This window comes from Polistes fuscatus, unplaced genomic scaffold, assembly GCF_010416935.1.
Source record: "Polistes fuscatus isolate 324 unplaced genomic scaffold, CU_Pfus_HIC Scaffold2, whole genome shotgun sequence".
NCBI lineage: Eukaryota > Metazoa > Arthropoda > Insecta > Hymenoptera > Vespidae > Polistes > Polistes fuscatus.
In genome coordinates, this window is record NW_025113096.1 from 17,334,960 (window position 1) to 17,361,413 (window position 26,454).

The following is a 26,454-nucleotide window of genomic DNA, read 5'->3' on the forward strand; positions in this document are numbered from 1 at the left end:
TGTTGGTGCTTCGTAAGTCCCCAGAGTTCTCAAGTGACCTCCTCCGCCTTTGGTTTTCTACTTGGGACCACACCATCGGCCGTGTTTCTCCTTCGAGACATAAAAGGTGCGTGCTTTTGTCAGCCGTTCATTTCTATATTGTCCGTAAGGCATCATCATCATCATCATCATCATCATCATCATCATCATCATCATCATCATCATCATCATCTCTTGGTGGTGATTGGTTGTACGAGAAAACATGCTCACCTTCGTGATTTGTCGAGAATAAAGAAAAAAAAAATGCATATACGCGCGTAAGACACGCTTTCGGGTTGTTTTTCGATCGTAGATCCCCATTTATCAATCTTGATCCTGCTTTGGTTTGAACATTTATTTATAAATTATATATATATATATATGTATAGGGTTATTATCTATAATTGTATGTAATTTGATTTCTTTTGTGATTCTTATTTTCATATTTTTGTTTTTCTTTTTGGATTAATACTATGTTATTTCGGTAATTATATTTGTAATTGTTATTTATTTTTTTATGCGATCTTATATGGCTACCTTTATTATGCATACGTTTATGATTAAGTAAGGCGGATGAAAATTCATGCAAACCGATTAGAACGTTATTGTCGTCATAATTTAAATTAATATAAAATGCAATAATGTAAGTGGAGATGGATGAGATCATTTCTAAATATATAAATAAATTGTTAAAGTATAAAACAGTTGAAAAATTTTGTTGTATTGGAAAATTGCAAAAATAACGGACAAAAATTCATTCAAAATCGATTAAAATGTTATTGCGATAAGAAAATAATTTGATCATAATTTAAATTAATATAATATAAAATAATGTAAGTGGAGTAATGCGTGAAATATTTTCTAAATATATATATATATAAATTGTTAAAGTATAAAATCGTCGAAAAATTGATATCGCAAAAGTACGAAAATGGCGAACGAACATTCATGGAAACCAATTAGAACATTATTACGATAAAAGAATAAATTGATGAAATATGTGAAATACAATAATGTAAGTAGAGATGGATGAGATCATTTCTAAATATATATAAATTGTTAAAGCATAAAACCGTTGAAAAATTTTGTTGTATTGGAAAATTGCAAAAATGACGGACGAAAATTCATTCGAACCGATTAAAACGTTATTTGCCATCATAATTAAAATTATATAAAATAAAATAATGTAAGTGGAGATAGATGAGATCATTTCTAAATATATATAAATTGTTAAAGTATAAAATCGTTGAAAAGTTATTACAGCAAAATTGCAAAAATAACGGACAAAAATTCATTCAAAATCGATTAAAATGTTATTGCGATAAGAAAATAATTTGATCATAATTTAAATTAATATAATATAAAATAATGTAAGTGGAGTAATGCGTGAAATATTTTCTAAATATATATATATAAATTGTTAAAGTATAAAATCGTCGAAAAATTGATATCGCAAAAGTATGAAAATGGCGAACGAACATTCATGGAAACGAATTAGAACATTACTGCGATAAAAGAAAAATTTGATGAAATATATGAAATATAATAATGTAAGTGAAGATGGATGAGATCATTTCTAAATATATATAAATTATTAAAATATAAAATCGTTGAAAAATGATTATAATAAAATTGCAAAAATTACGGACAAAAATTCATTCAAATCGGTTAAAATGTTATTGCGATAAGAGAGAATAATTTGATCATAATTTAAATAAATATAAAATAAAATAATGTAAGAGGAGATGGATGAGATCATTTCTAAATATATATAAATTGTAAAAGTATAAAATCGTTGAAAAATTTGGTTGTATTAGAAAATTGCAAAAATGACGGACGAAAATTCATTGGAAGCGATTAGAACGTTATTTTGCCATCATAATTTAAATAAATATAAAATAAAATAATGTAAGTGGAGTAATGCGTGAAATCATTTCTAAATGTTCTAAACTGTTAAAGTATAAAATCGTCGAAAGATTGATATCGCAAAAGTGCAAAGATAGCGGATTCCGAGACGTGCTTTCCTAACTCGATCCGAAAGCATGTGGGGCCGTGTGCTGCTCTGGACGATCGCATTTTCGCTCGACTAATATAACGCGAGATAAAACTCTCAGGGAATCTCGGAAAGTCGAGGAGAATAATCTCAACTTGCCGTGCCGGTGGAAATTGTTAGAACGTTAACTGGATATTATTACGTTAGTTCTGCGTTTTATACGAACCAAGTATTTCTAACGTACGAATAATTTTCTATCTCTATTTCTCTCTCTCTCTCTCTCTCTCTCTCTCTCTCTCTCTCTCTCTATCTTCAAATTCTATTCATTTTACACACCTCGTAGCGTATAACACTGTTGCGATAAATTATTACTCGTTTTTTTCTTTTCTTTTTTTCTATCGTAACAATAATTTTGTCCCATTGCTCACAGATCTTTTGTTAAACGTATTCATTTGTATATTCTTTATGATAGTGGATTAATTATGTGTCAAGAATTTCGAAAGAAAATAGTTTCATTTGCAATATACCAAAATTGTGATATAAAGTTAATCATAGAAATTAATTTGTTCCATTTTTTGTCGCTGTTATAATTAATGGCACATCCTAAACGTATTCTATAACTTTTACTTATGTATTTATGAACACAATTGTTTAAATATCATTTCAATTGTTAGATAAAAAAATATTAAGAAATATTAAAAATTAAATTAATTTATATCGAGTTTATATTTTTACTCCTTCCCCCCTCCATTCCCAAAGAAAAAAATAATATTGAATTTTATATATAACATCTTATTGAACATAACTCGTTCGTATTTATTTTTAAAATTATTTTCCACATATTTAAGTTTAAGAATTTGTATGAATTTACATAAATGAACATTTTGTTTTTCTTACCATAGAAGGCAATTGAAATACTTTTATGATTGATGAAATATAAAATACAATTTTCTGCACTATGATTTCAAAGTTAAAACGTCGAAGAAAAGAAGGCGAACGAATTATTTAAACTAATCAATTACGATTCCGTTTTTTTCCAAAGTGAAATGAACTCGTTGAGAACTTTAATGACTATTTCGATCTATCTATCTCTATCATTTTTTTTGTTTTTCTTTGAAAACGAGCTCAAAAGCTCGAGAATTAATATTTATTTTTCTATCCGTTCCCCCACTCTCAAGTTTTTTCACTCAAAGGGAAGTCAAGTAGCAGTTAAACGATTTCTATATTTCGTTCAAACTTATATCGCATAGACAAAAACATTTTCATTTACGTTTTCTTTGACGATATCCAAACGAAATAAAAAAAAGAAAAAAAGAACAAGAAAATTGATGCGGTAAAATGATTAATAAAGTTGAAAAGAAAAACGTCACGATAAATTTTGTATTTTCTATTTACGATAAGTGAACCGAGGAGAAGAATAAACGATAAGTGAACCGAGGAGAAGAATAAACGATAAGCTTGAAGTGTACTAGAGGCTGGGATCCATTTTTAAACAGTTCGACCATTTTTTTTCTCTCGATTTATTATTTTACCTATCCCGATGGTTTTGTTTATGGAGAACTACTCTTGTCGATTCATTTTTCCTGCCAACTTAACTCCTACACCTACTATCGCGTAATTTTTTTTTTAAACTAAATTATTGTACGAATTTACAAATTAATGTAAATAAACATATTTTATGCGGCACGTAAAACTCGACACAAATATTTTCCATCTTTTCTAAATATATCGTTCCTTTATTTTTTATTAACTTCTTATTATATATTTATTTATTTTATTATTTGTATTAACGTGGATGAGTTGAAAAGTTTTGAGCGTAAAAAAGCAACTTTTATTTAAAAAAAAAAAAAGAAAAACAAAAATCATATAATAAAGTAAGTATTGCCGAACAATAAAATATTTTTTTCTGTGTTAAATTTATAAGCATATATATAAAAAGAAAAAAAAAGGAAATGAAAAATGAACTTTACGATTAGATATTTCTTGAAAATACTCTTTCGGTGTTAAACGTTTTTCGAGATAGCTCGATAGGTATTTACGAATTCCACCAGGAAGCAATTTAATCGAAGTAACGATCGTGCAAAACAACACATGGACCGTAATAACTCGAAATCCTAGAGTCTTGCTAACACTCGAAGAATTTGCTTCGGTGATTTCAACGGAAAGGTGAAGATTAACGTGACGCCTTTAGGGCTATTATCGATTACAACGCGAATCTTCTTCTCCTATAATTTATATATTACTTTCAATACTATAATCAATATTATTTATTCACATTAAATTGATCGATAATTTAATAATAACAAAATCAATCAAATTTATCATAATTCAAATATTTAAATGATGAAATTAAATGTTACTTCGCTCACTTAAAATGTTACTTAAGAAAAATTACAAGCAAAATAGTTTGACCGAAAATAGAAAAACAAAAACAAAATTGTAACCGTGTTATGGGTCGTAAATTTTCAATCCACCCACGTATGTGCTATTTATACAATCATTAAAAAATAATATTGCAATTACGTGATAATTATGATCTAATTAAATATATATATAGATATATAAACGAAGATATAATCGTTTATTCGAGTTATTATAGAAAGCAAGTATACTGTTCAACACATTTACACAAGTATATGGATAAACATCTATACATACATACATACATACATACATACATATAAATATATATATAGGAAGATAAAGAAAATGAAGCAGCATCTAGGATCGGAAGGCACGCACGAGCTCGACGAAACTCGGCTGGTGAATGCAAACGGCAACAATAATAGCAATGCTCTCCCACTGGGAGGAACCAAGAGAGTGCACTTAGAATCGCAGCGGTCGTACTCGAATGTTTTAACAACCCCACGTGCGAAAACGTAGACCAAAGAGAAATAGAAAAAGAGAGGAAAACTACGACGGAGTGGGAGCGGCGACTTGGAGTAAGAAAAAGAGAGAGAGAGAGAGAGAGAGAGAAAGTGTGTATGTATGTTTGTATTTGTGTGTGCGCGAAAGAGTGAAAGAAAAAAAGAGAGAGAGAATTAGAAAGAGGAAGTACGAGGGAATGAAAGAAAGAAAGAGGGAGAAAATAAGAGAAAAAGAGAGTGAGAGAGTGAGTGAGACAGAAGAGAATTGCGAAAAAGTGAAAGAAAGAAAATAAGAGTAAGAGTAGAAAAGAGAGAGAGAGAGAGAGAGAGGGAGGGAGGAAGGAAAAGTGTATGTGAGAGAGACAAAAATTGAGTGAATAAGAAAGAGAGAGAGAGAAAGAATGAGAATGTATACGTGAAGGAAATGATTGAAAGAGTAAAAGAGAAAAAGTATGAGTTTGAAAGAAGGAGAGAAAGAGAGAGGAATTGCGAGGGAGTTAAAGAAAGAAAGAAAGAAAGAAAGAAAGAGAAAGAGGAGGATTGAGTGAATAAAAGAGAGATAGAGAAAGAACGAGAATATATATATGTAAAGGAGAAGATTGGAAGAGTGAGAGAGAAAGAGTATAAGATTGAAAAAGAGAGAGAGAGAGAGAGAGAGAGAGAGAGGGATAGACGACCATGGCCCTCGCAAACTCTTGAGTTTCCTCTTTTTCTCTCTTTTTCCCCTGTTCAATCCAGGCGGTTTAAACTTTAGCTGGGCGATCGCTTACGCTAGTCTTTCTTAACGATGCTTACGTAACGTTACAACGACAGCTAGACAACGCAGAATGAATTTAAAGTCGGTTACGTGTAAATACACTTTACTTTTTTATATATATGGGTGCATAACACTTGCGAGACAGTAAATGTAAGTTAAAACGTTTGACTCGTTCGCGACATTTGCAATACGACTTTTCCACATTGCGTTGGATGATGAGTCACGCGATCTCTTTCTTTCTTTCTCTCATTCTCTCTCTCTCTCTCTCTGTCTCTATCTAAGCGAGTTAGCATTCTCGTTTCTGATTAGAGCCATGATAGGACTAGTCGACGAGAGTAACAAAGTTTTAATCGGATCGTCGGAAATCTGACGTTTGAGGATTTAACGGTGAATTAACGTTTAACACAATTTCGCATTCGTATGCGTAGTATATTGAAATATTCGTCATAATTAAATTCGTTAATGTAAGAAATTAACATACACGAGCACACAAAACATTGAAATTATTTGTCACGTGTAACGTAATAAAATGATATAAATGACTTAAAGTATATATAATTTAGTTTTCGTATAATATATGAAATAATTGAACGTTTTATATATCACGCGACATAATCGGTGTCTTATATATTCGTATCATTCACTTTAAATAATATTCAAGTATAATGAATTAATTAAAACTTAACAAATTATAAAATCATTTGGTTTAAAATTATGTTAAAACGTTTCATTGAATGAAATTCACTGGAATATAAATATGCATTATTTACAATATATTACTATCGTAAATAAGCATATATAAATAGAAATCTCTCGAGAAAGTTTTCATTCATAATTTCAGTGATTCTCAAACATTTTCATTCATTATACAACCAACACCAATTACATAATTATTATGAATAATAATAATGATTACATACTTATATCGCGAAATCAAAGAATTGAAATGTAAGAGTCAGACTGAGACTGAGACAGAGACAGACAGAGAGAAAGAGAGAGAGAGAGAGAGTGAGAAAGGGAAAGGAAGGGAGGGGAAGAAAGAGAGTGATAGAGAATGACAGAGAAGGGTGATTAATTGGATGAAATTCGGCAGCACTTGGAGGTCTAATGGAGAGGTCCTCTTCTCGTTGAGTTTGGTGCATACAAGCGTCATAGATCAATGCAGCTGCACTCATTCGTTCGCGGCTCAACGCGCTGCTGCCGATCTGTCGATCGCACCTGGTGTACAACGCTTACCAATACACACTTCAATTCCAACACTTCCCATATATACATCACACATATATTTGTATATGACGACTTAACATTAATATACACATAAACGTAAACATACTCATATACACGGAAACATACATGAATGCATAATTTCATACAGGTACAAATTATATTCCATTCAAATACACTAGCATACGCATAAACGTACACGTACTAAGTTAAATAAATACATAAACACATACATACGTATATAGATACAAACATATGCATTCAAATACACATGCATAACACCTAAACATCATACACGCGCATCCATAAATACACACGCGCGAATACGCATATATTTATAAACATAAATGCGCCTAGGAGGCACGTTTATGAAACGTAAATATACGGTATATACATTTAAACATATTATACATACAAATATAGATAAAAGTAAAATTACAGATAAACACAAACATACCATAGGGCAGAGACCATATATACGCATGCAATTACACACGCATACGCGTATCTACGTACAACATATCCGTGAATGTACGTGCGTACATCACACACATATAAATATACGTACACACGTTCATATATATATATATATGTATGTACACCTACAAATACAAATATACATAGAGATTCCCATATATACATAGACTTAGTTTCGGCTTCTCTATTTGATGTCCAGGTCCAGCAATACCAGCTTTGCCATTCCTCCTCTCTCTCTCTCTCTCTCTTTCTCTCTCGGAAGATCAAGGAGAAACAGAGAGAGAGAGAGATAGAGAGAGAGAGTAGTGGATAGAAGAGCTGGAGTGAGAGTGTTGGAGGAAGCGAAGAAGAGGTAGGAGGAGATTCATGGGAAGAAGAGGAGGAGGGTGGGTGGGTGACTGTGAGAAGAGGGGGAGAATGAGGGGGGAAGGAGGACCGTTCAGTTGGCTTTCTCGTAGCCGTATAAGGTCGCGAGCAAGCTACGACGACTCACGGTCCTCTCTCGAAAGTGCAGCTTGCACGAAAGCTGATTCGGTCCCTCTTCCCCTGCTCCCCCTTTCCACTCCCTCCCACCTTTCTCCTCCTCCTTTTCCTCCTCCTCCGTCTCCTCTTCCTCTTCCTCTTTCTTCTCCTTCTAACTTTTTTTCTCTTTCTCTTTCTCTTTCTATCTTTTTCTTACGAACGCACGACCGATCGAAATCGTAATTACGAAAGGCCACGAAAAGGTGACCGTCTCTCGCCGTTTAAATACTGAGTACGTATGAAGGTGTATGTGTGTGTGTGTGTATGTGCGCGAGTACGTATGTGTATATGTGTATGCGGACATTGATCAAAAAAGATACTTTCGCGATAATCAACGTCTGGCGACCCTGTCTGGAATTACTTTGCTAGAATGTATTATTTTGTTTCTTTTATATAGATTACTATCTGTTAGATCTATGGCATTTATAAACGTGTTAGAGAGTAATGTCAGACGTGTAGTAATAGATTTTCCTAGCATTTCTTACGAGTTTTCAATTGTACCTACATATAAGTTTTATGGGTACATTTGATAAATGTCAGTTTATATGTACACACACACAACACACACACACACACACACAGAGCCATATATATAATACTAGATGACTCAATAATGTTTAATATAATTTTGATTAGTCATCATGAAGAATGATTTAAAATGGGATTGTTCAATTTTACGAAGGAAATTGTTTTCTCATGATCTGGGAATAATATGACGAAGCGAGAACAGTTTTGAAGGATCCTACTCTTGCGTACTCTTATGTATATAATAAGTCTAACTGAATGTCTGTGTGTACGTGTGCATGCGTATGCATGTGTGTATTGGTAGAAAATGAAGGAGTAAAGGTCTCGGTGCTCTCGTAGGATTTTCTATTCTTACCCGGACGAATGTGCGAACGCGAGCGACAACTTCGCCAAGATTAGAACTAACTATACTTACTTTTATTTCGTTACTCGCGTTTCGAACATCTAACTCCCTTCGCCTTCTCTTTCCTCCTTCCCTCCTCCGTCTCCTCCCTCCCCCTCCTTTTTTATCTCTTTTCATTTCTTTTCGACTTCGTCTAATATTTTTTCTTTTTTCTTTTTTTTTTCAAATATAAAAAAATCGTTGGAATAAAATATTGCAAAACGATTACTTATTAGAAATTAAATCGTCCAATGCGATGTGTAAAATATATATATAAAAAAAAAGAAATATTTAATAAAATATAGAAGCTTTTCAAATACGTGCTTTCTTGATTTTATCGAAAATAATGTTATTTTTTTTTCTTTTTTTTTTTTAAATTATATTTAATCGTTTTAATGGAATTCTACGACAAAACGGAGTCGAAAATCGATAAGGAATTTAAAAAAAAAGTAATTAACAAATCATGCTTACAGTGATTTTAAGATCTAACGTAAAATATTTTAATTTTAAGAAAAATTTAAAAAGAAAAAGTTAAATTTGTGAAATAATCTTATCAACTTTATGCCCTCCTCTAACTGTATTATTATTTTTATTCTACCAAAATTAGTTTAATCGTTATTCTACCAATTAGTTTAATCGTTAATTAATATCTATTATAAAAAAACATATAGATAAAAAAACATTTTCTATATTACCAATTCTTTCACGTACTATGTATCATTTTCCTTCAATATCTATCTCTTATATCAAACAATTATTTTGTATTTTCTTTATACTTTTCCAACATACTTCACAAACTATTTCCTCCTTTTTTTCTTTTCTGGTAACATTTTCTTCGTAACTTCCGTGTCACGAATTTTCCACGTTCGTTAATCCCTCGTAAGTTTCTCCTATGTGATCAACATTTTCGGAGTATATTTTACTTTCTCTTTTTGTCTTTCTTTCATTCATCCCTCTCCTCTCTCTCTCTCTCTCTCTCTCTCTCTCTCTCTCTCTCTCCCTCTCTCTTATGTTAATCCCAGAAGTTCGCAAATCTTTTCCCGTTCGTTACCGTATTCTAACGCAGTGAGAGACTGGAGCACCCTGTATATACCTTTGCACACGTGTGTGTGTGTGTGTGTGTGTGTGTGTGTGTGTGTGCGTGCGTGCGCGCGCGCGCGCGCAATATGCATATGCGTGCGTGTAAGTGTGTACAATATTCCAAGCACGAATTTAAAGCTCGCTTGCACGTTACCCTTCTCTCTTTTCGTTCGTTTCATTACCATGTTCTGTTTTACCCCCACCCCTACTACTCTCACCCCCTACCCCTAACCCACTCCACCACCACCTCCACTTCCTTCTCTCTCTCTCTTTCTTTTTACCTCATATTACATATACCAACATATCCTAGTCCAGCCTTTTTTTATATTCAAGCAATCCTGACGCACATGGCCGAACTAGGAAATCCTACAAAATCTACACCCCCAATTCGAGTTTTGCGATTTTCTCGGCTAGTCTGTTAACCAACGAGAGAGAAAGAGAGAGAGAGAAATTCAACAAACTTCGTACAAGGGGACCCAGAACAGGATCGAGGGAAAGAGGAGATAAAATCTAAAGTTAGTATAAAAAAAAAAACAAAAAAAAGAATAAAAATAGGAGATAAGAAAACGGTCAAGAGAAGATAGAATAAATTATAAAAGAAAAGCAAAATAAAAAAGGGGAAAATCAAAGGATAGAAAGAAGAAAAGAACGGGGATGAAGTGGAGGAAAGACAAAAACTTAAAAGTGAGGTGAGGGGAGGGAAACTTTCGAGTAAAGCGAAAGCTTTGCACGTTTTGAGAAGATTCCCATGGAAAAAGTAACGCTTTCTCTTTCTCTTTCTCTTTCTCTTTCTCTTTTTCTCTTTTTCTTTCTCTATCTCTATCTTTTGTCTTTTTGTCTCAAATATAAATATGCGAGAGCTTGTATAAAACGTTGAAACAAAAGTATTGGCTTATTACGAGACTAAATTTTTCCCTATAAAATTGTTACGCTTGGTAAAATTTGTTCAATGTACACGCGATACGTTATTTAATTTTTATTTGATTTCTTTTTACGGTACCGAACAAAAGTTATTTACACAGATTACGTTTTCCTATAACAGATATTGGGTTGTTAAATCTGTTAAAAGTACTTTACCCCATTATTTAATTTCTTTCTTTTTTTTTTGTTTTTTTTTTTTTTCGTTAAATATAATTCTCGAGCTTATAATTTAAAATATATTTGCACGTTGAGATTTCTAATAAAAATAACGTAATTAAATAGCTTTCAAATGGTATTCAATGTTTTTAATCGAAAGAGAAGGCTTTTATGAATATCATTTAATTTAATGAAGTAATTGTAAAAGTAATATTTTAATTTAATCTCAATGGGGCTTACGATTCTCCGGAGATATAATTTTAGATAACAACAAATCGTACTTTTTACAAATTTACATTGAAAATTATTCCGTTTCCGTTTACAATTGTTTAACAACATAATCTTCAAATCCACATCGCATTTTTAAATTGCAAAATTGTACAAAAATAAAAATAAAAATTATCACTAACAGAAAATAATATTAAACAAATTTAGATTTATTCCAATATTTGTGTATTATTTTCTCGACAACTGTACACATTATATCTAAGTGAAAAAAAAATCTATTAAAAAAAGAAAAAAATAATAATAATTGCGAGAACAAAAATTCATTCATGGGAATAAAAGAGAAGAAGAAAAAAATGTCATCGGTTGTTCTATAGTTACAATCGCAAGTTCCTTTCCTTTATTCCTATCGTTGATTCTCTCTTTATATATCCATATTATTTTCGAGCCAGTTATCCCACAAGACTTTGCTTCTCAATTTTCGATGAAAAGCACGAAAGTGGAGTGTCAAGTGGATCGTTTCTATACTTTCTTGCTCCTTCGATTTCCCCCATGGCTCTTGTCCAAATGCGTAGTCAAGATATAGTTCGCGGACCGAGTCTCTTCTTCTATTCTTTGACTTTTTCTTTTTCTTTTTCTTTTATCAAAAATCGATGGAGAAGAAAATCGAGATACGAAATGGAATTATGTTACTTTTCAAAAGGACCATCATTTTTCTTGCTCTTTTTCCTTGATATTTTCATGATATTATTTTCACGAATATATTTTCATACATTCAAAATTCTAATAAACGCGCGCGTTCCTTTATATCGAAAAAACAATCTGTTTTTTTTTGTGTTTTTTTCTAATTTATTATTCTTGTTTGTAAACCCGTAAAAATATTATTTCAACGTAAACACACCTTTTTGTCTAACTAATCGCGGCTCTTTTTTTTCTTTTTTCCGTTAAAAATATGGCGGAGAATAATAAAATCGGAATGATACTGCGTGTAGCGAATTGTTTTTATCTTTTCAAAATGATTCAAACCTTTCGTGATTATTTTCGTACATTAAAAAAAAATAACTAACTCGCGAGTTCGTTCTCAACGCCGAATGAAATTAATTATTATTTTCTTCGAAAATCCCGTTGTTCGTATTTTTAAAACCACAAATATTATTTCACTAACCAAAGTATTGTACCTTTCGTAACAACGTATTTTAATAACTATTTCTGAACAAAAAACATTTTTCTTCTTTCTCTACTTAAAAAAAAAAAAAAATTCTTCCTTTCTTTCGTAATAACGAAAAATACAATACATTTCTTTTAATTTTCTTTTGTCTTACTTCACATTTTTCCCTTCCGCAAACGCAAGACACGACTTCGTTGTTACTCGCCGTTAACAAAATTATTTCATAACAATTTTTTTTTTTAACGAATATTCATTCCTTTATCTTGTTTACACGAATTAAAATATATTTTACGCATAGAAGACCCCTTCCTATATTACCGTAAAATTAAAAGAAAATTGTCTTTCAACGACGTACACCCCCCCACCGCCCGCCGCACCTTATTTCGAATAATAATTTTTTTTTCCAAAACAAAAATTCTCTTCTCCCGTTCCGACGAAAAATTACAATTTATTTTTTTTTACCTCACGTCTCATTATAACCGTAAATTCATTTCTCTCTCTCTCTCTCTTTCTCTCTTGTATTTTTTAAAATTTCAAAACTCGTTATTACCGTCCAGAAAAAAAGAGAAAAAAGAAAAGAAAATACTAAATGAAAAAAAATTGGATCAAAATTTTCGCCAACGTTAACGAAAACATCCTCCTCCTTCTCCTCCTCCACGATGTTATCGAAATAAATATCAAAAAGATTAAAATCAAATAAAGTGAAAAGAAAACAAAATTAAATGAAGTATCGGAGCATGAATAAGTTCTACGAGATTTGCTATCGTGATCTCCATTTGTATTCGACCCACCCCTTCCCCTTTCCCCTTCCCTTGCAATCCCATATTCTTCCCTTTACATTCTTATTCACAGTAAGACCGTTCAAAGTGTATATATGTATTGTGGGGTGGGGGAAGGGGAGGAAGGATTTTATCGAAAAGTCAAATCCGACGTTTCTCTTATGGTTTTTCGTAAAGATAAAAAGACAGATCATGTTCGTGTGATATCTTTCTACGTGTTGTTCCGTTTCCTTTCAGTGAGCTTGCATTTATCGTTCTATCGAAAAACAGGTACTACTATTCTTGGTAAGAAGAAAGATACAGATGTGGGTTCTAATTTAATTTCCCCCCAACATCCGGTTATGGACATTTTTTTTTTATAGCATACACAGTAATATTTCTTAAACTTTTTCATTTGGTGACCCCCTTTTTTACCTCCAATAAATATTTTCGCAATTCTGAATGTATACTCTTATAATATCTTCTTTTTTATTATAGTAATCTCACAGACATATACGTATAGTGCTGCAAAACTGAGTGTTTTTTTTCTTTTCTTTTTTTAATTCATTTTTGATCGTTACGCGTATGAACATTTTTTAACTTTCATCAAATTTCTAGTATCCTCAGATTTAATTACGCGATGGTTATCAGGGTTTTGGGTTATCAGGATTGGACGTTTGGAGAAACCTTGGTGTATAGGATTAGCCAAAAATTATCATAGATAAAATCTGACTATTTTATTATGAATATATATATATATTAGTTTTAAATTATAAAACTAAGGTAGGAAAACGTTCGGTGCACTTTGTGTACGTCGGATGACTCATTTAAAGTGTTACGAACAATTATTGGAGAAATTATTATTCTCTTTTTTTTTTTTAAATTTATTTTCTTAATCGTAAAAATATTTGCAATGAAATTATTTATAATTGTGTTATTCGAACTTAGAATGCTGATTTGATTTTAAAATAATTGATTTGTAAGATTTTCTATGGACCATTCGATACGTGTGAAGGGAGCGTGTGAAATGGTAATATGTTAAAAAAGAAAACAAAATAGAAAATAAATAGAAAACGTAAACTAACCTCTTAATGAATCAGCAGTCGTGGCAAGAAGTCCCTGAAGACTCCTGCTGTGATGATGAATCAAATCGTCAAAATCCCTTCCGGCTTTCTGTCTCAAATGATCCTCGACTTCGTGTCCACAGCATGAGGCATCACATATCGCTATGAAAGAAAAAAAGGGAAAAAATAGAAAAAGGATATATTAAAAGTCTTATTTATGTTTTTTGTATTCTTATACTTTCCACGTATATAAACGAACACGTATTTTGTATATTACTGGTTTTACGTTTGTTTAAGGATTTTTCTTTCTGTTTTTTTTTTTTAAATATATTTAAAAATTTCTTATGATAAATGATATACAGAAAAGAAATACGATCGGTAAGAAAGAAAGAAAGAAAAATGTTTCCACTTGAAAAGCACGAAAAAATTCGGATAGGTTTTTGCTCGATTTCGCACTTAGGAGAAGCACTTAACCACTCAATTTCTTAAATTTCTAACTTTACTTTATATCTTACTGATTTTTATTTTTAAATAAAAACAACAAAAAATAGTATGACAAAGATATTTAAATTATTGACGACAGAATACAAAATTGATCAAAAATTTGTGTAAGTGGATAAAACGTTCCAAGATTATTGTATTAATCCATTATTCCTTTCCCAAACTTATTGCACTAATATTTTTTATCAAATATATAACAATAAACCTTTGTTTATAAAATTACACATCTAATTACGTATCTAAAAGTATCTTTCATAAAAAATATTTATGTTTTAAAATAACCTTACAATGTTTAACCCATCTTGTATAATTCATTAAAAAATACATACAAAATAAATAAGTTAAGTAAAAATTCGAATAAATTTCTTGTTACATATTCTTCGAAGTGTCGCATGTAAAATGACAAATTTAATTATAAATCTGAACGCTTTTTTTACTCTAATACGATAAATTTTTTAAAAAACCTAAAAACTTTTGGCCCATATTACAAAATTCGACAAAAAATAAAATGCAAATTGTATTAAATTGTTTGTAACATATTCATCGTAATATTATAATACATACATATATATTGTTAACAGAAAAGAATATCTAATTGCGAACGTTTATGGTTATCGATACAACCGCAGATCTTTAACCAACGTTCTCGGAAAAAAGATCAATTTTTCTCAAATACAACTTAGGAACACGGTGTATCGAGTTATTCATGTTGGTTGCGCGGTTGCAAACAGATACCTTCCCCTCTATCGTTACTGTTAATCCGATTCTATCTTGAACAAATCGATTAGATTCATAATATAATAATAATAATAATAATAATAATAATAAAACTATAAAAAGATTAAAAAAAACAAAAGGAAGCAAATCTAAAAATATTATCTTTTATCTCTTATCTCCAATGGATACAACCAATAGATATAATAAATTTTTAACGAACAAATATCTACATTTTTATAACATTGATGTTTTCATTCGGAAAATCATTTGATTTTTTCATGTGGAAGGAAAAAAAATAGGAAAAATGAAATAAAAAGAAATCGACGAAAAAAATAAATACGATAAAAAAAATCGTGGAAGGAAAGAAAGAAAATCAATAAATTGTCACGAGTGATAGTTATCGAAGAGATTATTGTGTATTAGAACAGCCATATTTAACCTGCGGCTCCAAAGAACGGGCCCCCAGTAAATGGGAGGGGGGAATGTATTTATCTTTTTTTTTTCAGTAACCACAATTGGCTTACAGCCGCAAATGACTCCTACCCCCACAACTCCGCCGCCCCGTTTTCAAGAATCCGATCGTTCTTATGAAAAATACAAAAGATCATATTAAGGAGGGAAATACGTGTAAAACGATGTTTTCATTATGATTTTCATGAATTTTTTTAACGCATTAAAAAATTATATTATTTATTAATATTATAAGGTCATTTTACACATATACTTAAGAACATATTCCGAAATTTTTAAAGATTGATCTCGAAAACTAGCGGAGATATCAGCTTTCACGCATTTTAGGTTTCTATCCGACTGAGCAGTTTGTGTACATCTTGGAAGCCACAATTTTTATCAGAAATCAATTACACAGAAAAATTATTTTTTTTATATGTGTATCTTCTATTTGAACCTCATTTTCCTAGAAAAAATGAAAATTTGTATTTTCTAGAGAGGTATGAACATAAAGCATGATTTTTTACTATTTTTTCATATATTGTTCATTATAAAAAAAATACTTTAAACAAAGATATCGCTTATGATTCAGGTTAAAATAGAGCGTAATTACATAAAGAAACTATATTCCAAATTTCAAAATGATTGGTTAAAAGCTTTGTAAGCTAGAGTGTACACAAATCCGAAAAAAGTCGTTTTGAGAAAAGCGCGTTTGAAAAAAGCTCGACCGTTCCGTATTACATGCCACGCGTTCCGACACTTGAACGACGGGCGCTCACTTAATCGTTTATAACTTTTGAACGACTTGGATTTTTGACTTGAAATTTTATGACTATATTTTTTAATAATTTTACAAGCGATTTATAAAAAAGAAATTAAATTTTTTGAAGCCTCTACACCCCTTAATATTTGAATACTTAATACACCTATTGGTTTTTATCCCTAATGCGATTTTTTGCAATTAATCATCGATTTTAGGTTTTACTCACACAACTATCTTAGCTTTGCAGACATTGTTATTTGTATACTTATTTCTATAAATATCCATCAAATTGACGGGGTAAAAAAATCATTCGTATTTTGAAATATATCAAATGTTGCAATTGATTCGACGTTGATTTTTTTCTAAACAAATATAATATTTATTTACAAAGTAATTACAAATCTGTTATTATTATTCAAAATAGCATCGATCGATAAAAACAAAATAAAGAAAACTTATTGACAAATAATAGAAATGATTTGAATCATTTTCTGCATGAAACCCGATTAACGTCAAATTAACACACGAATTCCTGATATAACGAAACCTAATATTAAAATATTTGATTTGACCAAAACCAATGTACGTAGAAAAAGGTTGAGAACCCTTGTATTAGAACAACCAAGTCGTGTTTTAACAACCGCAAAGAACTTTATTCGACGACGAAAATTTCATTAATCCGAGTCGTAAATCAAATTCCTCTCGAGGGATGCACGCGAGTCTTTTATCTTCTTTTTATTCTTCTTCATCTATTCTTCTTCTTCTTCTTCTTCTTCTTCTTCTTCTTCTTCTTCCTCTTCTTGTTCTTCTTGTTCTTCATGTCTGGTAAGTTCACGAGTGAACGAACGAACTAACGAGGAACTGAACAATTAAATTCCTCGCGTCTCGATTAGAAGACAAAATTATCGCGGAACGATTCATCCAATCGAGAATGTACGTATGTGTACGTGCACGTATGTATGTATAGGTAGTAACTAATACTTGAATAGAGAAAGAGGGAGATAACATACTCCATTTCCATCTAAACGTTCGTCTCGTATCACTGCGCCATTTTCTTTTGTGCCATTATATTCCGAGTCATTTCTTTGAAAAATTAATACCAAGAATACTCAAACTGAACATTTAAAAGAATTGAAGAAACCTATTCTTTTTCTCTTTTTTTCTTTTTCTTTTCTAATATCAGACTCTTTGAGAAAAGACAAAGTTAGATCAAAGAAAAATTTGATAAAAAATATAATAATATTGAATGGAAAATTTATATATAGCAATTTTACAAGACTGTCTCTTAATTTTTTTTTTAATATCAAAAAGTAAATTAATGTATGAAGCCTCGAAATAATGGTAATAATTATTATTTAATATTGAAACTACCAATTAATTGTATATTTAAAAATATTCCTATATAATTTTTACAATTATATAATGTAGATGATAATTGAATAATTTCAAATATAAAAAATAAATGTAAAAATCATCATATAATTTAGGATTTATCTAAGATTTCTAGGCCCATCTTATGTAAAATAAATTTGAACGTAGAATACTTTGAAATACTGTAACTAATCTAAATTCTTTAATAATATAAAAATTTTAAATATAAAATTAGTACAAAAATATAATAACAATATGTAATAATATTGAATACAGAATTCTTAAAAACATTCCAAATTAAATGTAAAAATCATCTTAGAACTTAGAATTTATCTAAGATTTCTAGACCCATCCTAGGTAAAATAAACTTAAACATAGAATACTTTGAAATACTATAATTAATCTAAATTCTTTAAGAAAAGAAAAAGATTGTTAAAAGAGAAGGTATATATATACAAAAGTTTACTTTATATATATAAAGATTTCATAAAGAAACACATCCTTAGTGAACAGATACGTTTCGTCTTTCTAATTGTCGTATCTATTCTCGTCTTGTCTCTCATTTATAAGAGAAACGAATAAATACTTTTTTTTTCTTCTTCCTCCTCATCCTCCTCCTCCTCCTCCTCCTCCTCATCATCATCATCATCTTCTTCTTCTTCTTCTTCTATCCACTTTTCGTTGTCTTATTTGTCTTGTTCTATTCCACTTGGCAAACGTTATTGTAATTAATTAGCAGTCAGGAAAGGCAGCTGTTTGTCGATCGGCAGTCCTTATCCTCTTTTTTTTTTTTTATCTCCCAATTATAACAACACACGCAAAAGTTGCACAGAGAAGGGAAGAAAGAGAGAAAGAGAAAGAGAAAGAGATTTATAGAAAGAGAAGGAAAGATGGCTACTTGGTCGTCTTGTGCAATTACAGGAGGACGATTGCCCGATAAAATACGTTAGACCGACATCTACGTTGAGAGAGGGTCATGGACGAACAAATAAAATGAGGCTAACGGGTATCCTCTAGAGAGGGTCCTACTGGTTCCTCTTAACAATTCTCTTTCTTTTTCTTTTTATTTTTATTTTTATTTCTGTCTTTTTTTCTCTCATTCTGTGTTACTCTATTTTTTTTATCGAATTTATCTATATAGCTATCTATCTATCTATATATACACCTAATGAAAGTATCATGTGTATATATATATATATATATATATGGGTTTATAAGTACGTAAAAGGGTGGATCATAAACTCTAAAATCATTCTTTTTCTTTTTCTTTTTTTTTTTCATCTTTTCTTGTATTTTTTCAATATTGTATTTATACATATAACCATTTGTACATTTATGTAGATGTATACCTAAGTAAGTAACTATATAAAAATGTACTGGGTTAACTATAAGTTTCTGTGTAATCTAATAGTTCTAACTAATTGTAAGATAATTTTGTACCCATCTATTCTTCTATTTTACTAATATTTTATTTAACTATATAACTATTTACTTATGTATATATTTAAATACATATATAGAACATATAATATACATAAATAACATATATAATATATACATATGTATACATTATAATACATATATAGAAATGTACTGAAATGGGTCATAAGTTCTTACATTCTTTTTTTAAAATGTCTAGATATTTTTACAGAATGGGTCATAAGTTTCTATGTGGAGTAAAGAATTCTAAAATAATTTATAAATATCACTTCCTCTATTTTTTCCAATATCGAATTTGCCAATACACCTATCCTATATACATCATTTTCATAAGTATATAATACATATGTACAAAAATAAACCATAAGCTTTTACGTAAGTTACAAATTCTAAGATAATAAAAAAAAAATCGATTATACTTTTTATCGAGACTCTTTTTTTTCTTACCCCTTATTTTATATGTAAACCGTACTTTTTTATCGGATCATGATCAATACTTTTGGATTACCGGATCACAAAAAAAAGAAGTCCGATCGACGAACCATTTGATATTTATTGAAAATGAAAAAAGGCTTTATAGATCCGCGTGGAAAAAAGAAAACTGTGGAAATGAATTTAAGAAGAAAAAAAAAAATAAAAAGAAACGAGACTCATGAATATATTTCCAAGAAGAAGGAATATAAATAAAGATGGCTCTCGAGGGTGCTAGAGAACGCGTAAATTTGTTCGAGTGCCCTCCTATCACCCGCCCCTCCCCCCTTTCCTTCTTACCTACGTCCATTTTTTTTCTTAACTGTTTCTCTCTTCTTTTTTTTTTTTTTTTTCATTTTATACGTATATATCGAACTCCCTTCGATCAAAAAATTATACAGGATGGGGGATCGAAATTATTATTTGACTGAACCATAAGTTCTTAGGTTACTTTCACAAGTTTATTACTTCTTTTTTTTTTTTTAAATTATTTTTCGAGATCGTTTAAAGCTCTCATTCAAGCTCACAATTGTACGAGCTTGTCTTTTAATATCGGAAGAAAAAGAAAAAAAAAGAAAAAAAAAAACGAAGCCTCGAAAAAGAATAATAATTAATTACATTGAATATTTAAATTTAAATATTCGCACATCACTTACAATGAAACTTAAATGATAATAAACATGTCATCGGACTCGAATAATAAATAAAACAATTTCTAGATAAAAAAAAAAGAAAGGAATAAATTATATATTAAAAAATAAAAATAGAAAGAGAGAAAGAGAGAGAGAGAGTATTTGAATAATTACAAATTGAATGGTTAAAATTATCCTAGAACATTTGTGCTTGTTTAATTGTCTTTAGTTAGAACCCACCCAGCATAAAATAAACTTGAATGTGGAACACGGAAGTGTATCAACAACATTCCTATGACTGAATATTATTCCAGGGACGACGTTATTTCGATCGGTAAAACTTTCGATGGTATTTGCTGACTTTGATGTGTGCACATAGTGTTATACATGTGTGTGTTTTGTATGTGTGTCACGTGAGAAGAAATAGTAGAAACGGTAGCGGTAGCAGCAGCAGCAGCAGCAAGGCGCGGTGTTCCTTCAATTCAATTCCATTTAATATCACTTAAACGTTTATCGTGTAACAATCGTCGAAAGACCATGGTGCCCACGATAGTAGTAGCGACAATATAAATTAGAACCCACAATTGTACACTTAAGAACGCTTTTGCTAATGTCATTTCCTTCTTGTCTTTCTCTATCTCTTTCTATTTCTAACGATACTTTACCCCTTCTACTCTATTTCTCTATCTCATCATTTTGTCTATTTCGTTTCGTTCGATAATTATTCTTTCCTCTTTTTTTTTTTTCAATTTTATAATTTTTTCTAGTTTTACTATTTCGTAGGACCATTAAACTTCTCTACCGTTAAACGATACCATATAAATAATAATTCATTGAAAAAATTAGTGTTTCTTGCTAAAAATGTTGTTTAGATGTTGTTTGGTTAGTTAATGACTTTATGTAAAAAAAGAAAAAAAAAGAAAGAAAAAAAGAAATTAAAAAGAATTAATATACAACTGTTTTATTAAAGTATATTATGTTTGATAAATGTAGGTAATTAGTGTCGAGTGTAAATACCGTGGGTGTCCAAAAACAATCAACAATTTGTAGACTTTTGAATACGTTTAATTTGATAAAATATTAGCCTAAGAAAGTCTCTCTCGGATAATGAGTGATTCATTTTTAAAATATAACTTTTTATTTTAACGATACAATTAAGATATTAGCCTAAGGAAATATAAAAAAAAAAAGAAAAAAAGGAAACTGTAACTAATTTATTAAATTAAGATTCGTAAATTTTGTAATTAAAATCAATATTAGCGTGAAGAATGTTTAAAAAGTTTGCAATCAATTTGTAAGATCGATTAACAAATTTAAACCCATCAAACAACTTTTGGTTAATCAAATATTTTTTCAAGGACAACATAAAAAAAAAAGAAAAATGAAAAATCAAAGGAAAAAGTTAATACATGTGATGATGATGATGATGATGATGATGATGATGATGATGATATTATAATAAGAAGAAAAAAAGGAAGAAGAAGAGGTGGAGATAAAGAAGAAGAAGAAGGAAGAGGAAAGGGTTGAAAACACTTATCGATAAGGTGTCCTCTTATCGGACACCATCGTCGAGACATAAAGTACATACATACTATACGTATATAAATAAATACATACATAATACATATACAAACATATAGATCCATATAGATCTATATAGATCTGCGAATACGCCTGATGCATTTTTAAATCGTCATCTTTTTATCGACAACACTTTCGTAAATATTAAATCGATTGAGTAAACAGGATGAAAAGTAGGTATAGATATATCGGTTACATGAGAAAGAAAAAGATATATAGATATATACGGGATGATGCATTTAAAACAAACCACTTGGATTAACTCGATTGAAATTCGTCGAACATTATCTCATGTTAATAATTTTTCTTTTTTTTTTCTTCTTTTTTTTTCTTTTTTTTGTAAGCGTACGTGTAAAAAATATACGAAGGTAGTAAACTATATTTTTATATATATATAAATTTATTGTAAGATATATTTATTTATATATATTTATATATATATACAATTGGATATTTAGTAACGTTATCTATATGTAAAAATTAAATTAATATGCAATTATATCATTGAAGTATACGTTTTGTACATATAAAGATAATTAATTATTAAAGTGTCGCGTGTAAACGTTTTTAGGTGGGCCAACAATCTTTAGGCTTATAATTTTTTAATTAAAACAAAAAATTAACATTAAATATATATCGAAAAAATTGTAATTAAATTTTAATATTTAACTGTTGATAATTGAACAACGTGAAACGAGAAAAATTAACCCCGGAAAACTATAATTAATTGTTTAAATTTATTTAAAAATTAAATACGTTACATACAGTACATACGTTTGTTTTCTATAACCAATAGAAATCTAAGTTATTCCGGTGTTATCCTGTTTTTGATGTCTCACCCGTTATGTAGATAAAGAGAAACATTTTGATCAAATTACGAACTCCTAGGAAAGTAGTACAAGTTGAAAGAAAATAAAAACCATTTTCAGTATAAATAAACTGATAGCAAAGTAAGAGATGTAATATTCATTAAAAAATAAACTATAATAATCTCGTATACAAAAAAAAGGAAAAAGAAAAAGAAAATATTCTATGCTTTTCATTCGTTTTAAACTTTTTGCGACATCATTAATTCGAGTATTCGATTATTCCTCTCCCCCTCTTTGATCTCACGAATAAAAGTACCATTGAAATTATCAATAAAATGACGAAGTTAAAAGGATGAAGATATCAAAAAATAAACTATTATACGACGATCGAATAGAAAGAAAGAAAATACGAAACGAAACGAAACGAAAAATACAAAAAAAGATATTCAATTTTCACATAAATTCTCAAATTTGATTGTCATCGTCAACGTCGAGTTGGGACTCGATTATCGCGACTTTTATTTATTTATTTCTTCTTTTTATTTTCTTTTTTCTTCTTTTTATATATCTCAACGTCAACGAATGATCGATAAATAAAATCGAAAAAGAAAAAAATGAGAGAAAATTTGCGATAGGAATATCGCATTTTATTCCGATGATACGAGAGAATGAATGGCTGTTGCTGACACCGTTTCGAAGCATACCAACATAACGGACAGAAAAAAGGGGGAAAAAGAATAAGGTATAGGTGTGTATGTATATATATATATATATAATAGGAATAAAAATAAAAATAAAAATAAAAAAAAACAAATAAGAAAATGGGCAAGACGCAACATCGATCGTTTTACGTTTTAGGTTTTAAATTTTACGATGCATCTTGGGTATGAGCTGAGAAAACCTTCACGACTTCGAAGGTCTCGTTCTTACGATGAACCTTTTACCTTTTTCTTCCTCTTCCTCTTCCTCTTTCTCTTCTTCTTCTTCTTCTTCTTATTATTATTATTATTATTATTGTTATTATTATTTGTCTTCATCTACCGTTCCTTTTTCTTGACCAATATTTTGTTGTCATTGTTGTTGGTTTTTTATTATTATTATTATTATTTTTACTTTCTTCTTTTTACTTTATGAACTTTACAAAGCATCTTTCTCATTCTCTCGTCGATGAAATTACTATACCGCCCCGAGTTATACCTCAGCACCGTATCGCATTGGTTCGTTAAGCCACATTCGCCAATCGAGATAACGTTATTGGAAAAGATATATCGTTAATGCGATTCGATAACGTTTATTTCATTGGCAATTTTAAAAACGATCTTAAGTCATGCAAATGTTTCTTAATGACCCCAAGGAGAACCTTAATAATTAATTGTATTATTGTTCCAATAATCTCTTAAGTATTACATATACAAATGCATATCAAAAGAGTTATTCTATCTAATATTAAACTTTGTAATTTTTTGATAAAGAAACAATGAATTATCTGAATCATGAAAAATATTGTTTCTTCCTTCTATTCTTAATTCAATTCTAAGTTTGATAATTATTATCATTTTCATTATCATCTGACTCTTTTATACGCGCGCGTACAAATTAAATGAAATAATAAAATTAATTATTTTTATTAAATTATATAAATGAGAAAAGAAAAAAAAAAAGAATTAAATCACACGTTAGTAGAGGATAAATCATTAAAATCAAATTAAATAAAAACAAAACAAAATAAAACCAAAATAAAATTACCTTACAATTAGACAGTGAACATAAATATTTGTATAATAATAATAATAATAAAAGAGAAAATAAAATTGAAAGAAATTGTAAAAAAAAAAAAAAGAATTAAATCACACGTTAGTAGAGGATAAATCATTAAAATCAAATTAAATAAAAACAAAACAAAATAAAACCAAAATAAAATTACCTTACAATTAGACACTGAACATAAATATTTGTATAATAATAATAATAATAATAATAATAATAATAATAATAATAATAATAATAATATATATAATAATAATAATAATAATAATAATAATAATAATAATAATAATAATAATAAAAGAGAAGAAAAATTGAAAGAAATTATAAAAAAAAAAATAAAAACTTACGATAGAATCGTAACACATTCCAATATAATTGTAAAAAAAAAAAAAAAAAAAAAAATATTGTATCCATCTAATGAATTTAGTCGATGATAATTATAGTGGGAGACATCATTATCATCATCATTATCATCATCCAATGGCGTTGCATCGCAATAAACTTCCTTAGACATGATGTGGTAACATAATCGAATAGTGCATTTGGTGTATGCATTATACGTTAGGATTACATAATCGTTGCATAGTACGCGGCTCCGTTAGGTGCGATCTAGGTCTCTTAATGCCGGGAAGAGTTTATAAAGCCGGAAGCTACATCAGCGACCCTTCGTTCTTGATTCGACGAGTGGGTTGGCTATTCGTGCAAACTGGGTTAGGGCACAATCATCCGGATGTCTTTTAATGCGTTTCTTTAGTCAAGATTAAGTAAGACGAACTAACCAATCGATTTCATTTTTACATCTTCGATATAAAATCTCATGGAAATTTATTTAAAAAAGGAAGAAGAAGAAGAAGAAGAAGAAGTTTGTGAAGAAGAAGAAGAATTGTGCCCATAATTATGAAAGTGGTCTAATTGTAAGTAAAAATTAAAAAAAAAAATGAGTTTATTAGTTATTTCACACCACATTATTTGAAACTAAATGAATTCAATGTAATTTGCACGATATTGTCAAAAATGAACCGTTAGATAGTGTTTGTTATTTCAATATTATATAGAATTCATTTAATGTTCAAATGTAATCCTTTAAATATCTCGAAACAAGAAATATATGACTTAGATCACTTTCATATATATGGGCACAATTTACACATTTGTTAAGAATTTATTCGAATGAATATTACATTTTGGATTTTTTTTCTTTTGTCGATGATAACAAAGTTAGATCAAAAATCATAAACATTATTTTTGTCGTTAGGATTTATCGACTGATTTCATTTATAAACGAATGTCAAACGTGGAACTAAAGTTTATAGATAATTTTAACTAGGAATAATAATTTTGCAATAGTCATTATAATTGAAAATTTATTTAAAAAAAAAATGCGACGTTTCAAACTTTATTAAAATATATTATTACGAATTAAATTCTAATTTCTTAGACTCGTAACGCCCTTGTGTGTGTGTGTGTACGCGTATAACTTATAAATAATTCCTTTTTGTTTGTTATTAAAATTAATTAGGTGTAAAAAAAAAAAAAGATAGACAAAATTTAACTACACACTCGTGTCGAAGTTTGTAAATTATTTTAAAACAATTACTCATTTTTTTCGATTATTTTGACTAATTCGTATTTTTTTTCGAGATTTTAAAAAATACTAGTCTAGTAAGTTTTGGGGAATCTTGTATTGCAAAAATGATTATATCATATCTTTTATTATTTTTCCCCTCTCTCTCTCTCTCGTATTTGATAAAATTAAAAAGAATGAGTGTATAATGAAGTTGTAAAGACGATCTAAAGGGTCTTATTTGAAAAGGC

General features: G+C 29.5%; 1 protein-coding gene across 1 annotated transcript in view; it reads right to left on the reverse strand.

The window, feature by feature from the left end:
- LOC122516498 (division abnormally delayed protein) overlaps nt 1–26,454 on the reverse strand; it is a gene marked incomplete in the record, with an annotated part of 90,732 nt that overhangs the window by 59,178 nt on the left and 5,100 nt on the right. Inside the window, 1 exon segment of the mRNA XM_043634359.1 lies at nt 14,159–14,299. Coding sequence (XP_043490294.1) covers nt 14,159–14,299 — 141 coding nt within the window.